General features: G+C 36.0%; 1 protein-coding gene across 1 annotated transcript in view; it reads right to left on the bottom strand.

Moving 5' to 3' along the window:
* Window positions 1-381: 381 nt before the first annotated feature.
* Window positions 382-15,384, bottom strand: part of MRPL3 (mitochondrial ribosomal protein L3) — a 28,184-nt gene continuing 13,181 nt past the window's right edge. Inside the window, exons 7-10 of the mRNA XM_057384883.1 lie at window positions 11,570-11,678; window positions 9,744-9,821; window positions 8,640-8,717; window positions 382-989 (exon numbers count right to left, since the gene is read on the bottom strand). Of these exons, the coding sequence (XP_057240866.1) occupies window positions 840-989; window positions 8,640-8,717; window positions 9,744-9,821; window positions 11,570-11,678 (415 nt within the window). The 3' untranslated portion in view covers window positions 382-839. The remainder of the gene's footprint in view (window positions 990-8,639; window positions 8,718-9,743; window positions 9,822-11,569; window positions 11,679-15,384) is intronic.

A 15,384-nucleotide genomic window follows, 5' to 3' on the forward strand; every position in this document is an offset into this window, starting at 1 on the left:
AGAAAAAAATGAACACTATCATAAAGACAAATCCCTCACATTTGGCCTCTTTTCTTTGAAATAACTCTTCTGTAACAGCGTTAAGAATCCAATATAGAGATCATTAGATGCAGAAAGACTTCTCCAGAGAGCATTCAAGGGACCCTCTGTGAAGCTCAGAACAAGCTGTTAGCGAAGGCGACTGCAGGTGGCCCCCGCAATCTTGGTGCTGCTTTGCTACTAAATGTTTCCCATCTGAACACCCCCTCACCCTACACATGGCCACCATCACCYTCCCTCCAGACAATCTGTTGGGTATCTGCTATGTTAAACTCACCACAACATAAAGGCAAAAGGAGAAAATGAGCTCTGGTGAAGAGAAAGAAGCAAAACAAGCTCACGCTGCTACAAAGGAATGCATRTTCTTGTTTTATTTTAGATCATTCTTCATGGATCCCCCCCTCATCTCAGATGTCAAGGCAGATTTGGAACCTTTTTCAGATTTTCAGTACACTTCACATAAAAGAGAAACAGAGTTTGTTCATGTTCAGAAAATGAACTGGAACCATCTTCAAAACAACAGCTTTCCAGAAAYGTGTAAGTTTTCACAGCCTGAGGCAGAGGACAAAAGGTCACTGAAGACACACGGTTTGGTGTGCTTTACAACCTGTCCCTCAGACTCACCTGTTGCTTTAAGTACAGGTTTGTGACTGACAGTGGGAAATCTGATTACCTGACCAAAATGGCAATACCTGAAGTGTTTAAGTCAGTTGGCCAGACTGCAATTCATATGCTTACTTTTATACAGCATTGCAATGTTCACAAAAATAACAAAACTGTTTTCAAAGATGCAAAGAACATTATGAGAATGTGACAGATGGATCTGTGAACTGGAAAATCTCCTCATCAAAAAGGTCTTCTGGCAGTTCTTCATCTCCATCAGCAAAAAATGTAGGGAATGGAGGGTTTTTATTGCAGTCCTTGTAAGTAGGCAATTTGCTATCTCTGACCTAAAAAGCAGGAAGGAGGAGAGTGGGGTTAATAAATCTTACAGAAGATTTTCCGACAGTGATATGTTAGAATTTAAAGAACTCAACTTGCATGCCTAAGAAAAAGGCACGCAAGAAAAACCCCATAGCATTCACAATATACTTGTTGAAAGAATTCCACATATAATCATCAGTTACTTTAACATCAACCCTAATAATTGAACTTAGCATTTTGTACTCATCCTTAAAGAGATTTTATAAAACAGCAAAACCAAAGGAAAAAAAAATCCAAAGAGAATTTGTCATTACAGTAAATCAAAACCAACTCACATGAATTCATTGCTCARTATTTTAAAATATCATTAAAATAGAAATAAGCACACTTTAAACAAGCTGTATTTCTCACAGTGTGTTCCTRCACGACATTCCAAGCCATATTATGCAATGTAATCACCTCTTCAACAATCAAGACACACACTTGTATGTGTGATGCAAATTAATTATGGCAACTAATTTTGCAAAGATATGTGCATGTGCTGCATTCAGTCCCTCTGGCTATTGCAGAGCTACTCAGTGACTGCAGAGTTAAATATCTAAAATTCTACACTCAGGAATCAGGACCTAAGATTGTCAAACATGAGCCTTTAAGACAGATAATTTGCAAGAACTGGTGCCACAGAGAAATTCCTTTACTGACCTCTCTACATGTGGAAAGATTTAAAATCTAGCCCCTTTAACTCCAATCTCTGAAGAAAATTAGTAGMTAGAATTATCAGCAAAAAGCAGTTTGTCTGCGGTAGCAGATAGAARGCTGGTATCTCTGAATAAAAAAAAGAGCTACAAATTCTTGAGCAATGAAATTTGATTTAAAATGAAATTCTTCTTGTCTATATTATTACATATGATTTTCTTCCTCCTGAGCTGTAATAATCCCTTTCAGGCACTATACTCAATTGGATTAAAAAAAAAAACTGTGCAAATAGATTAGACAAAATTTTAGTATAGAGAAGATAAGTTCTTCCTCTTAAGTTTCGGGTGGGCTTTTAAAGAACAGGATGCTTGTTCTTACTTGGTTGGACAAAGACCTCAYATAGAATGATGGTGATTTATGCCAAAAATTAAATAAAACAATTTTATGCCTATTGAATGCTCTGTTTTGACAGCACTGTATTTACCAGATTTATATCTGCTGTTACTTGAACCTTTCCTAAAGTCCATAAGGATTCCTGCAGATGGCGTGTACAATAAATTTGACATTCCAAGAGTTTTCTAAGGGCAGACTTTATAAACAAAAGCAAACCTTTTATCCGCTCTTGCTAAGAATGAGGGGATGAAGGGCTCAACATGCTGTACTGGTTAGGATGGCTAAGTAGCTTTTCAAGTAGATCACTCCTCTTCTACAGGAGTGTTCTCCACAGACTTGTGAACTGCCAGACCTCTAGTTCCCAATTTACATTATGCATTTGGAAGGAATCTGAGGCCCCAGTCCACAGATCTTTGTTGCATGAGTTCCAGCAGCAGTGAGTTCAGAAGAAACAGAGTCAGACAGGTTCAATAATGCCACCTCAAGGATGGCATCTTCCGAGATGTCATCCTTCCCTTTCAATACACTGWGGCTGCTTCTTTTACTATATGAAAACGTATTTTAATCACTTCTTTTAATCATTGGTATTATTTCCCTTGCTWATTCCTCCTTTAGTCTCTAATCCTATTACACACCGTAAGCTTTCTCTGTCAACAGCAAAACCCCCCATGGTCTCTACATGAGTTAGTATTAGGAAGATCAGAATAAATGATTTAATTTATGGTAACTTACTCATTTCATACGTATCTTATAAAAATGCTTTTCACGTCTATTTTTTGTTATTTTTGATTATTTTCAACATGAAATAACATGTGCTGTTACATATAGGCTGTGTCATTACAGGCAATTCTGGACATCTGGAAGATGAAATGAATTGAAATATTTGTTTCCCTTCTGTTTCTTTTTCCCTTCCTTCTTAAAACAATTTTCTTATGACAGGATTTAAGAGCAAGATATCTGCTCTTAACAGAAGACAAATCCAACAGTCTAATCTTAGTCCTGCATTAGTTTACCCCAAAGAATTTAAGAATTCTGTCTAGACTTAAGTTTGTATGAATTACATATTAATGCCAAGGGGCATTTTGGAGATAGTATCTCTTGTGTGATGTGGGGAATTCTAAAAATAGTTTTAAGATTCTCATGCAACATTTTCAACAAATCATTGCTGCTCTCAGAGGAGTACARTACTGTTTCATTTTGCCCCTTTCAAACTCCTCAGAAGCTTGACAGATCCCAGAAGCACAGGCCACATCTGATGTTAAAATAAATTTCTTCTGATATGCTCTTTCTTTTGACTGATATATCTGATGCAGGATTTCTTTTGACTGGTGAAACTACTGCTCTTTTTCCATCTTCTTCCACATTCATTGCTTTCAAATGCAATTTAAAGCAAAAAAGCGCTATCTTAGAGCATCACTGCCAAACTCAATAAAACTCTTTCTCCTTGAATTTAAAAAAGTTAGATATTATTATTATATTACCAGGTATTATCAYTCCCATTTAAAAGAAGAACTCAATTTCTTTTTACACCTGAAAGTATTGATTAGTAACTAAAACATGGTATGATTTACCTGTCTTCTCAAGAGAATATTTAATTACTCTCTTTACACTCATAAAGGGCCCAGCATACCAAAGGCTTCCTGTATCTATTACCCCAGATTCCTGGACAATAATTTCACAACAGTATCAAGGGGCTCAGTGGTGTGCAGCAGCAGCAACACTGGTTTGTATAAGCATGCACACAGRCAAGAGGTACAAGGACCCAGCACAGCTCTTCTGTTCTCCCAGTAACTTTCTGACAACATCCCTAATAAAGGAGTAGGCTTTCATCATGTCTTACTGAAATCTTCTGAATTTCACTCTCACCCACAGCAGGAATYATGCTCATAGTCCAAATTGTTACTGCAATCAACAAAAGCATTTGCTGTATAACTCATATAATAAATGCTTGCCTTACTCAATTGCTGTATTAATAGCACTGTGTATTATAGYAGACTGTACTATAGATGGATGGTATATACAGGAGGTATATATCCTAGAGTGTATTCTCTGYCAAGTCTTTTCATTAAGAAAAATACTAGAGAAAGCTAACATTGGAGATGGTTGAGATTTTGTCACTAAATCTTCAGAACAGTCATAAAGGGTTTTGCAGACAGTTAATAAACTGCACATATGCACATCCTCTACACTGACAGCAYAACGGGTAAAATAAACAAACTCAGATCACCACAAAAGGCTTAATACAGTCTTAAACATTACAAACTGATGCTTGCAAGTCACAACTCACATCTGTAGTTTAACAAGGCTTCAGGCTATGTTAGCAAACACAGCAAAGAATGCAATCTATTTGCTAAACGAAATAGTAAGGTTAAATAGAGAAAATTATTAGAAATAAGCTCCTCAGGTGTCATACATTACCTAACTCAGCTTCTCTGCTATTTCTGAAGCTAGACATAAAAACTGAACCCAAGAATTATATTCATTTCTGACCAGCTTTATTCTGTCTTAAAAATAACCCAACCACACACTAAACTCCCCAAACCTCCACACAACTCYATCAATGGCTCAGGCTCAAGACAAAGGACAGAAAAAGGCACATGAAAGAATTGAAGGCATCACTATTCCTGCATGTCCTCAACTTGAGCACAGTACATCCAACTTGGGTATCAACTGCTAGGAACACAGCACAGTAATACTGGGTAATTTCCCAGTAATACTGGGAAACGTGATACAAAATAAGTAGGATGCAAATCACTACAGACTTCTCTTAAACAAAAAGAAAAAAGGGCCAAACAAAAATAGCAGTTCCAAGACTTAAGTTACTAGCTCAAGTGGAACATTGCACTAAAGCAACTCCTATGGGCTACAARATTTGTCAAAATTTCTGTTTTCACTACAAGTGATATACTCAGTGATCAACACTGAAAATAAAATCAGGTGCCTTAAAATCAGGACAGGTAAAAACACTATCAAAGATAAATTATRACAGCCTGAATTATACCATATTATAGTACACCCTCCACTATAAAGCACCTACTTAAAATGGGAATTAAGTCTTGTGCATATCTCTTGAATGACAGAAGAGGGAACTTTTGGGTAATATACTTGGGAGAGAAATCCAGTGCCATAACCTTTTGAAAGAGAAAACTATTACAGATGGTAACTACAGGCCCTGTGGCCTAAGCAGATACACCAGAGAGAAACAGGTGTTCCCTGAGGTAGGCTACCTTKACATACAAACTTACAAATGCTGAAGCTGGAATGTTAAAAGAATAACAGAAAAACCCTTATGCATTCCAACACACTGCTAAAGTTTGTCCATTTTATCAGACCTTGCAACTGAGAAAGAAATCCATGCTAAAGTAAGCTTTTTTCCTTAGTTTTCCAGTTGGCTAGAAATATCACTTATGTCAGTTATTTACCTGCTTACTTCAGTGTGCAATATCAAATGAAAGCTCATTCTAATTAAAACCAGAAATCCATCAATCCTAGTATTCTGCAATTTTAATCTGCTGAAAACAAAACTTGAAAAATTTAAGTSCTTCATCTCTGTCTGAATACAGTGCTGATGCACAAAGTTTCCAAAAATACAACATACAAAATAAATATATGCTATAAAGGTGCACTCTGGTTTTAATGGTTACCAGGCAACACAGAGTGGGTACTGAACACAAATGCCTTTCTCCTGGAGGCACACAAAGAGGAAAGTATTACRCAATATATAATTCTGGAGCTCCAAGACAGATGGATTCAAATTCCCTAGAYATTAGTCYTGCTTAATTACAGGCAGATATTTAGTGGAATGAACAGTAATTATGACTGCTAATATCCCATRTTTCCTCTCCCCAACTACAGATCTGAACAAATATACATCAATACATTGAAAGCTGATRTCTATAAGTAAACAAGAAAACATCCTGGAAGAAAGGCATAAGACAAACTAGAAACACCACAGATGAGTGCACGTAGAAAAACACTCCAGAAATTAGACAAACAAATAGCATTGCTTTGCCTGATTTTGAATGCAAGCTTTTTCTACTCTTCAGAGATGTATTTGAAGAAGTACAGGAACACAATGTAATTCATAATTAATAATAACTGCTTATGCAAGAAAAAAACCACAGAATGGATYCACCAGCTCAGGGAACTGGAATGAACTGTTGCTTACAACATACTGCCCCCAATCTCCAAATATCAGTGGCAGCAATTTTCTGAAACCTATTTCTTAATAACAATAACATCTACTGCTTGTGTCTTTATCYCAGACAGTGTTAATTGTTACAAAATGTCAGGAAAGTTTGAGTCTGGAGCACTTTGGTCAAGACATTTCATGTATTTTATTATCTTAAGCAAGGAGCTGTAAGGCAAGAAAAGCCTCATTCTTCCCATGGATCCTCAATCCTCATTACTAGAATTAGCTCAACTCGGAAATGCATTTGCCAAAATGTACACTTGAAGATAATTATGACTTGAAATGTTCTAAATATAGGTAACTTACAGATATAACAAATACAGGTTCTCCTCTTATAGACATCATGTATTAGGATTAGTAAAKCAGTCAGAAAAGTGCCTTGTACCACTTAGTTAATACTGATGAATTAAGTTAGCTTGAAGTAAAACCAAATGAGCCATTTCAATTTTTGGTCTTAGGATGAAGTCCCGGTTGTTATACCTGGTGAGTGAACTGAACAGAAATCACTCATGGACACGACAGGCACTCAAATGCAGTGCAGCAGACTACCACAGCAGTCAATGCCCATTACCCTCCTCACATCACTGATGTCAGCATGGTTATTTTACCACATATGCTCAGGTGGCTGGGCCCAGCAGTCCCCTGTCAAACAAGGCTGTTGACCATRGCAGTACTGCTGCCTCAAGGGTTTTTTAAGCTAACAGCAGGACTGCTTTCACAACAAAACCAGTAAATACAAGGTGTTAAGGRGGATGCTTTCCAGCCTAGGCAAGAGTAATATCTGAGTAAAGAAAAACAGAARGTAGAAGAAAAAGGTGAAAGCGACCCAATCATGAAATAAAGCATGTATCTTCTTCTCCAGGCAGAGAGTGCAATGTCTGCTCAGCAAGGGGACATTGATTTGTTTAAACGAGATCTTCATGGTGTACATAACAACATGTATTAACACACATAGCTTTGTATTTTAAAAAAGATTTATATTACAGGTGTGTAATAAAGGCTTCTTAACTCCCTTAAAATCAGAAATTAAAAAAAATTAATTTACTGAGTCAGGTTAGAATAAAAGTTATGATCTGGTAGAAATACATACTGCATTCACAGTCTCAGTGGCTTTACAAGATGTGGTACCCTTACAGATAAAACAAGTGAGATGTGTACCTGCATTTGACACCAAGTGTGGATTTTAACAGCATGACTAAGGTAACAAGATGCACAATTTTTTCCAACAATTAACTCTTGTTTAAGAGAATTATTAAGATAAAAAAATACAGTCTGGGCATCGAATTTTTCTCATTTTTCCAGATACATTATGCTACTTGTAGACAAATATTATAATTTAAAACGAACATCCTAAAATAAATTCCCACTTAATTAAATTTCAGACTTATATAGAGCAACCAGGTTCATGCTCAGGATTAGAAAAAAASTACTTTGAACACAGTAGAAGAAAGGGTCATTAACTCCAACAGATAGATAAAAAGCCATCCAAACTACACTCTTAATTCTATGTAATTGATGTCATGCCTAGTAATTTTGCAGAAGTTGTCCTGAAAACTACTTCTCCTGGACATCTCTTAAGYAATTTTCACTATCTTGGAAGAGAAATGTTTAATGTATTCTCCAGGCTCGGGCTAGACATTAGAATAAAAATTGTTTAAAGACACCTCACTCAGAAAAAAAAGGCCTTATTCCTAGTGAGAGAAATGTAATTTTTCTGTGAGTAAAAAATGTATTTGACAGCAAGTGCTGCTGTACGTAAAGCCCAGTAGCTGTGGAGTTCTGCTCCACAACTAAGAAACAGAAACAGGATATCCATAGTAAAATAGAAAAAGATTATAAACTATTTGAAAACATCTGAACTTGATGAACTGTTCAACTTTTCAAGTCCTGAATCATTTAAATCCTTACAATACTTCTGAAGATTTAAAACTACCTGTCAGATATAYAGGTACATGTATATCAAAATCTTTATAGTCCTTCAGAGCGAAGATATTTAATACCCTCTACTCTATTCAGTCAGAAAGGAAACAATTTCCTTCAAGTAACTGGTGCTTGCAGATGTGTAGAATATACATCACTAGAAATAAAAATCTATTTTGAAAATGACCMTTAAAAAGCACTTTTCTTGCTTTGATGTGATTTACATTGTAAGACCACTTATTAGACTCTTCACTGTTTCAAGGTTGTCTATGGAAAACKGAAACAATCTCCATAAAATTTGAAATTAATTCCATAGTCTGTCACAGAAAATAACACTGATACATTTACASTGATTCCAAAGGGAATTCAGATCTTTATTGTGAATTCCAGCTGTCTCTTCCTGTATTTCTACTGCTTCTTGGAAAGGTAACTGCTACAGTGTATGGGAATGCTTTAAATAACCTAGTAAACATACCTTCACCAGACAATTGGTGTGACCTGGAACAGACCCATTTACATAAATAATGTCATGTTTTGTATTGATCCTCCACACCTAGGAGACAGAAAAAAAAAAATCAGATATTGAGTTCTGTTTAGAGACTATTCCCAGTTTTACAAAAAGTAGTTCAGCAAAACCCAAACTGAATAATTGGCTGAGGTACTCTGGGGAAGAAAAATGTTCTGCACAGGCCTAAACTTGTGACAAAATTCACTCACATGCCACTCTGAGTGCAGAACTTCCCARTGCAAGAGTTTGAAAAGTTTCAAAGGGCTGGTGATCAGGCTGTATTTGGTAAAGYAGCTCTTTGTTCAGCATAACACAAACCAAAGCTCCCAGGTCTCTTTTCCCTCTAACAGCAACACATTGAAAAATGTAAAAAGTTGAAAAACATGAAAAATTAAAAAACATCACAGGTGACAAAGAAAAATATATGTGACCATTTRTTTATTACYTAATTCAATGAGGTACTCAACTGAAYATACACATTTTCTGCCCAAAAAAATTAGTTGTAGTTAACAGAGAACAACAGCAGCACTTTTTTGCAAACTAGAGGTCAATACGCTTTTTGTGCAAATTGCAGAGGCTGCCTTTCAAGCAGAGTAGCTTTAATAGCCCAGGAACTGCTGCAGCCACATACAAATCACAATCTAGACAGAAACTATCACTATGTTTTTGCACATGAAAGTGAAAGGCCATGACCAAGTTCAAGTTTCAAACAACTCAGATTCAGGTTGGGTATGAACAAGTGGAACAGGCATGAAAACATTAACTGAAGTCACCAAAGCCTAGTTGTTTTCCCACTACAAAAGGCAGAAGTCAAGGGACACCATGAAAACGACATCAGCTGAGAAAGTACCACCCCAAATCCCAGTTCCCAGGGTACCACAAATGAAAAGATGTTCAGGTAAGTTATTTGCAACACACAAGAAAACAGGAGAGCACATTTGCTGCTCTGGTCTTTCCAGCTTGCTCACTTCAAGATGCTGCTGTCTGGACCCCGGCAGAGATGACAGACAGTACACCATTGCTTGGCAATAACCACCACCTCATGCACACACTGGTGYACTCAGAACTCACCTTTAATCCAAAAGATGTCCTGTAGATGTTACCCATTTTACCAGGCATTTTCTTTCCACGATAAACCTTGGCAGCTTTCTAGACAAAAACAAGGCCAAAACCACCACGTTAACTGCAAGAGGTACACTTAGAAACTCAGGAGGAGCACCAGAGAAAATGCGTTGATATTTCCAATGTTGAAAACATGTAATATTGAAAGAATCTAATCCTGATTAGCATTTAAATACCTCCTGCTGGAGGTTAGGTTTTACTCTACATGTGTTCTGAAATATTTGACCTCAATCACAAAATTTTTATTTTTGTACACACACACACACACACACACACACACATACCGTAGCTTCTCTCCTCCCTTAATCCATATGTTTTTACACTGATGTGAATCAGATCTTTTTGAACACATGTATTTTTGATTCCATCATTCCATTTTGATTTTTAATTCCATTCCCTGCTATTCCTTAGTTTCTGTATCCCATTTTTGATTGGCTGGGTATAACCTGGATATAACAACAGCTGGGTATAACAACAAAGGTTGGGGAAAAAAAGGCAGGAAGAAGTGCAATAATWTTCAATTCTACACTGTTATCAAGGGATTTGCATCCTGCACCTCTCCATTATGTTTTTGGTTTTTTTTTTAAATTCTTGTGAAAATTATGATTTCAGGAAATCAGCAGCAATGCAGTTCTAGGGAGAGGATTCTGTACTGAACAGTCCTGTAATACAAAAAAGYCTGAGATGGCCAACCCTAGATGGGAAAGTATTATCAAGGCGTTGCTTTTCCCCTATTGCATCCTTTCACCTTGTTTCCTTTCCATCACACCTACTTACAATATTATTTTTCATTCTACATACTTTGTGAAATTACATCCAGCATTACTGCTTAGAAAATTGTAATTTAAAAAAAAAGGATGGAGGGGTTATTTTGTAATARTGAATACCATCTGCTAAAACAGTGTTTTGTCTTGAAATATGTACATTCTCCAGTGCAAGCAGGTGCCAGGTGTATAATTCTTTTTCCAGCTGAAATTAAGGACTATAAATCAGTAATGCATGCTTTTACACTCTCAATTACTCGAACTTCAYAGACTGTTGCCTTTTTGCTTTTACTGTTCTCTTGAGCATTATTAATACTCTGTAAATTTTTAATTTTTCTAAGAAATTTACAGTTAACATTCAGTACTGTGATTCAGTTAATCTTAATTAGTTWGTAAAAGATTCCTCTTAGTTCAGTCTAAATATTGTACAGCCTTTATAAGACTAAGGCTAAAATTAACCTACTTGAAGAGCTTTTATACTAGTATTACTTACAGTTTGAAATGTAAAAATATGACTGTACTCTGCTTAGAAATGCATAGAAGCTTACACACTTTTGGGAATTATTCCCTACTAAATTATGGGGATCAGTTCATTAAGCAGCTATTCACACCAGGCAAGGTGATAAAAGGAACTACAACATCTGCAATATAAAATAACAGGCAAATCCTTTCCAATTTGTAAATGCTGTGATAAAAGCTTCTTAGAATTCTCTTTGAATATTAAGACTATTCCTCTCACTATATTACAAAATACGACAATTTGTTCAGTTAAAATATRTGTGCTAACCAGCAATACAGAATATTCATAAATCAAAGGCTAAGAGAACAGCACTGCTCCTTATACAGGTTTCTGAACTTCCTTTGCAACAGCTGGGATTCTCTGCTAGCACAGAGTGGGATTCTCTGTTGCATGGACTAAATGTAGCAGCTAGCTATTGTAAATCTGTTCAGTTCTAGTAAGCAGTTCTAAAAACAGTGAAGAATGTTTTAATGRAAAATGAGAAACCTCACATTGGTAGATATTGCTCCAGGTCGTCTGTGAGTTTTTGTCTGGCCATGGCTTGCAGGCTGACCTTTAAATCCCCACCTTTTCATGACACCTTGAAATCCTTTACCAATTCTGAAAACAAAAACAATTAAGAAACTTGAGTTAGTCAGACATAAGGTTTCTAGCAAGAACCATTAATTTCAGTCAGGCTCATGATCTTTTTATTTTTAACAATGCTCAGTTTAGGGAAGAATATATTTAAATGAAATCTGTATTTTATACATAAACATATTTTAGCGCAATGCTTAAAGGTTGTTTTAAAGAATAAGAAACATTAGAAGAGAGTCAAATAGGCAAGAAGACTAACATAAGATGCTCCTTGCATTGACCGTCCTCAATAAAAGTTACCATAATGAACATGTCACCAACTGAGCACCTAAACAAACAACCAACCAACCAAACCAAAACACCAAATAACACCATATACCACAACTCAATGTCAGGYCTAAGCATCAAGAGAGGAAAGAGATTGCTACTTGGAAGGAACATTTCTTTCCATACCACAACAAATTCATCTCTTGAGAACAGCTTTGTGTATAGTGAAAACATGTAATTTYCTTGATCTGTACTCATCTAACAAATAAGGTCTAAAACACAACAACAAATCTAATATATTTTCAAAGTCTATGTCCTTCATCTTTAAGCCACATGACAGCGTTACTGCTTTTGGGATTCTCTATTTACTGCAGGGACAGACTCAATAGCAAAAATCGCCTTTTCTCCACACAAAGGAAAAGACAATTAATGTGTGTTTAAACTGGYATTGTCTGTGTCCAAAAGTAAAAGTCTGAATACAGCATTTATGGTTGAAATGATTATTTGATTTAACCTGAGATTAGTTCAGCTGGTTACAGCATGGCACTACTAATGCCAAGGTTGTGGGTTCCATCCCTGTAGAGGCCTTTCACTTAGGGCTGTTCTCTATGATTGTTGTGGGTCCCTTCCAACTCAGAATATCCTGTGATTCTGTGATTTAACAAGAGGATCCTTTTCCTCCAATTTACAGAAATCCTTTCTCTGCTAGTGCACTTCACATTAAAAATAAAAATATATATGCACKTTGCATCTAAATTAAAATTGGGTATGAGCACACAGAGCACACGCTATACAGGAATTGCACTTGGCTGACTCCCCTGCTCAGCACTACCATGAAAAACTAGAGAACATACAAACATGGAAAATACTAACATTCACAAAAACTAGATTCTTTCCTCTTCCCATTTGAATAACTCTAAACGCTGTCCTGCTTACCTTGAACAGATCAACCCACAGCCAAAATCAGCCATGAAGACTCTCTAAAGATACAGAACYGTATGGGAACAATAGCTGTGCAACAATGGTGTCTGTCTCCCCTTCCCTGCTCACAACCTAGGGGTCAATCTCAGTTGAATTTGGCAAAGAAACATGAAATTGTTTGAATAAAAAACGTARCTGGTTAGAAGCTCTTGACTACTTTTTACTCCTTACCTATAGCTAAGGAAAAACTAAAACAATGAAAATAGTGATATCTTCTTTTGACCCCCCAACCAGCCAGTCATGCAAGTGGTATCACTAGCAAGACCAGTCCTTCCAGGCCAGAAGACAGTGGTGGGACATGAGGACATGAAAGGGGTTTGGGGCCATGTGAGGTAGCTGAATGAAGGCACCGGCAGGAGGAAGGACCTGGGTTACCTGGGATCAGGAGCACAAGACAGGAATCCAAAGGATGCAAGGCTTTGCAACACCAGTTTCTGATAGAATCCGCTTATTTTAAAAGCTTGCAGTAGTAAAAAGCAATAGTTGTAAAAAATGGTTTCAAAAATACACTTTTAGAGAGGCTCAAAACTTGTGAAACGTTTGCTTGAAAATGTTTTTCTACATTTTCATATCGCTGGGGATCAATAACTATGAAATACATGCAGAAACTAAGCTATAGGAAAACTCRTATCTGTTCTGCCAAAATGCTATCTTTTTTTCCTTTTAAACTTCCTACTACTGGCCATGTTTTCCAAGCAGACTTCAGGCAACTCTAGCTGGAAGATGGACTTAGCACAGTATCCAAAACAAACTGCAAGTAGGTTGCATAACAGGAGCTGTGCAGTCACCAGAGCAAGCAGATAAATTCTCTCTTTCAATGATGGGGCATGATAAATTCTTTAGCTGCAGAAATGTCCTTGCAATTCAGAGAAAATCACACAACTGTAGAAAGCTACCATTTCAAAAGTAAACACTACTGTCAACTTTAGTCAAGAWGCATAAATCTCTGATGTCATGAAACCACTTCAATATTTCATGCAGATTGCTCATTTTTTAACATGAACAATTCAGAATACTGTAAATTGTGCTTTAAAAAAACCAAAACATAAATTTATGCAATAGATATATTTTGAAAAACAGAGTTAGTACATCATATATTATAAGATATCTTCAAAAAGAAGTTATTGTATCACCAGATAGAGTTGCTAGTGTTAAATGATTCATGCCATAGAGTATAGTATGTTCATTTGCTCCTTGGTCTTTCCAATTACACACACATTTTCTGTGCCTCAGATTTTACAGTAGTGAAGCCTTAGGAATTTTATAGAAAGAGTGACCAGACTGAAAAAAGAGCACTCTGATAAACCTGCATCTGTTGAGCTGGAATATGAAAACAAACCTTCAGCCTCTGAAATATTCTGCCTGAAGTCAAGAAAAGATATTGTAATGCTGAAATTAAGAGTATTTCATATTGTACAATGCTTTAATATCAATCAAGGCTTTTCTATCATATTAGTTCAAYAATGTTTCAGATTAGTTTAATTTCTTATTTGTGAAAATCACTCAATTACCTATAAGGACACTTTACCTTATGACTTTCTGAACATTAACTTTCTATTCAACACGACACAGCCATCACGATTGAAATAAAACYAATTTTTGATTAATTAAGTAAGAGGCAGCCATAAGTCTTTTTCATTTTGGAGTTTTTGATTTAAAAAAGAATGAAAAATGTGTAATGYTCTTTAAACACATGTCAAGAGGAAAAACAGTTACACGGTGTATATTTGCTACTCAACTCATGCTCTATCACAAATAAAGCTGGTACCAGAATAAGAGCTATAGGATTACACAGTTTGAATGTAAAGTTCAAAATAAAGTAAGGAACTACTGACATCTAGTTTACAACAAAATTTTGTATTGGTCAACCAGGCACTTAGCTCAGCCAATACATCTCAAGCGTTCCAAAGAACAGYGTTTTTCCAGCCTAAGTTGACGTGAATAAGGTTTGTTTTAAGACAAGTGGTGGATTTCTCCACTATATGCAAAAAACCCATGATGAATGAATTTTCCATGACTCAAAATTTATRTGTATTTTTAATGCAAKGACTTTACATTCTTCCAATTGTATGAAATGCAAAGTGCTTTTGAAACTAATATTTATCTTCTTTAAACAAGGAAGAAAACKTAAGATGTGTGCTGCTTAAGAAACATTATGGAAAATCAGAAAAGGGTTTATACAGTTCACAGTTTTCTTAATTTTTTTTATTCTGCCAAAAAGTAATGAATATATAAGATTATATTCTTGTTGATATCTGAACATACACCAAGCGTCAGCTATTAATATCACTTATTTAATTTCAAATTGCTTAATTGCCCCCTTTGCCCTTCTAAGAAATTACTACGTGTGAATATATTCAGCAAGTATCACCAATAAAAGAAAAATTACTGAAACTCAACCTAAGCCAGTTGAGATTTTCAAAAAACATTCAGATCTGTCAAAAGCAGGATGTTAATCCAGTACTACATATTAACTTAACAG

Source organism: Malurus melanocephalus, unplaced genomic scaffold (assembly GCF_030028575.1).
Source record: "Malurus melanocephalus ecotype Western Australia unplaced genomic scaffold, MMel_1.1 scaffold_755, whole genome shotgun sequence".
Taxonomy (NCBI): Eukaryota; Metazoa; Chordata; class Aves; order Passeriformes; family Maluridae; genus Malurus; species Malurus melanocephalus.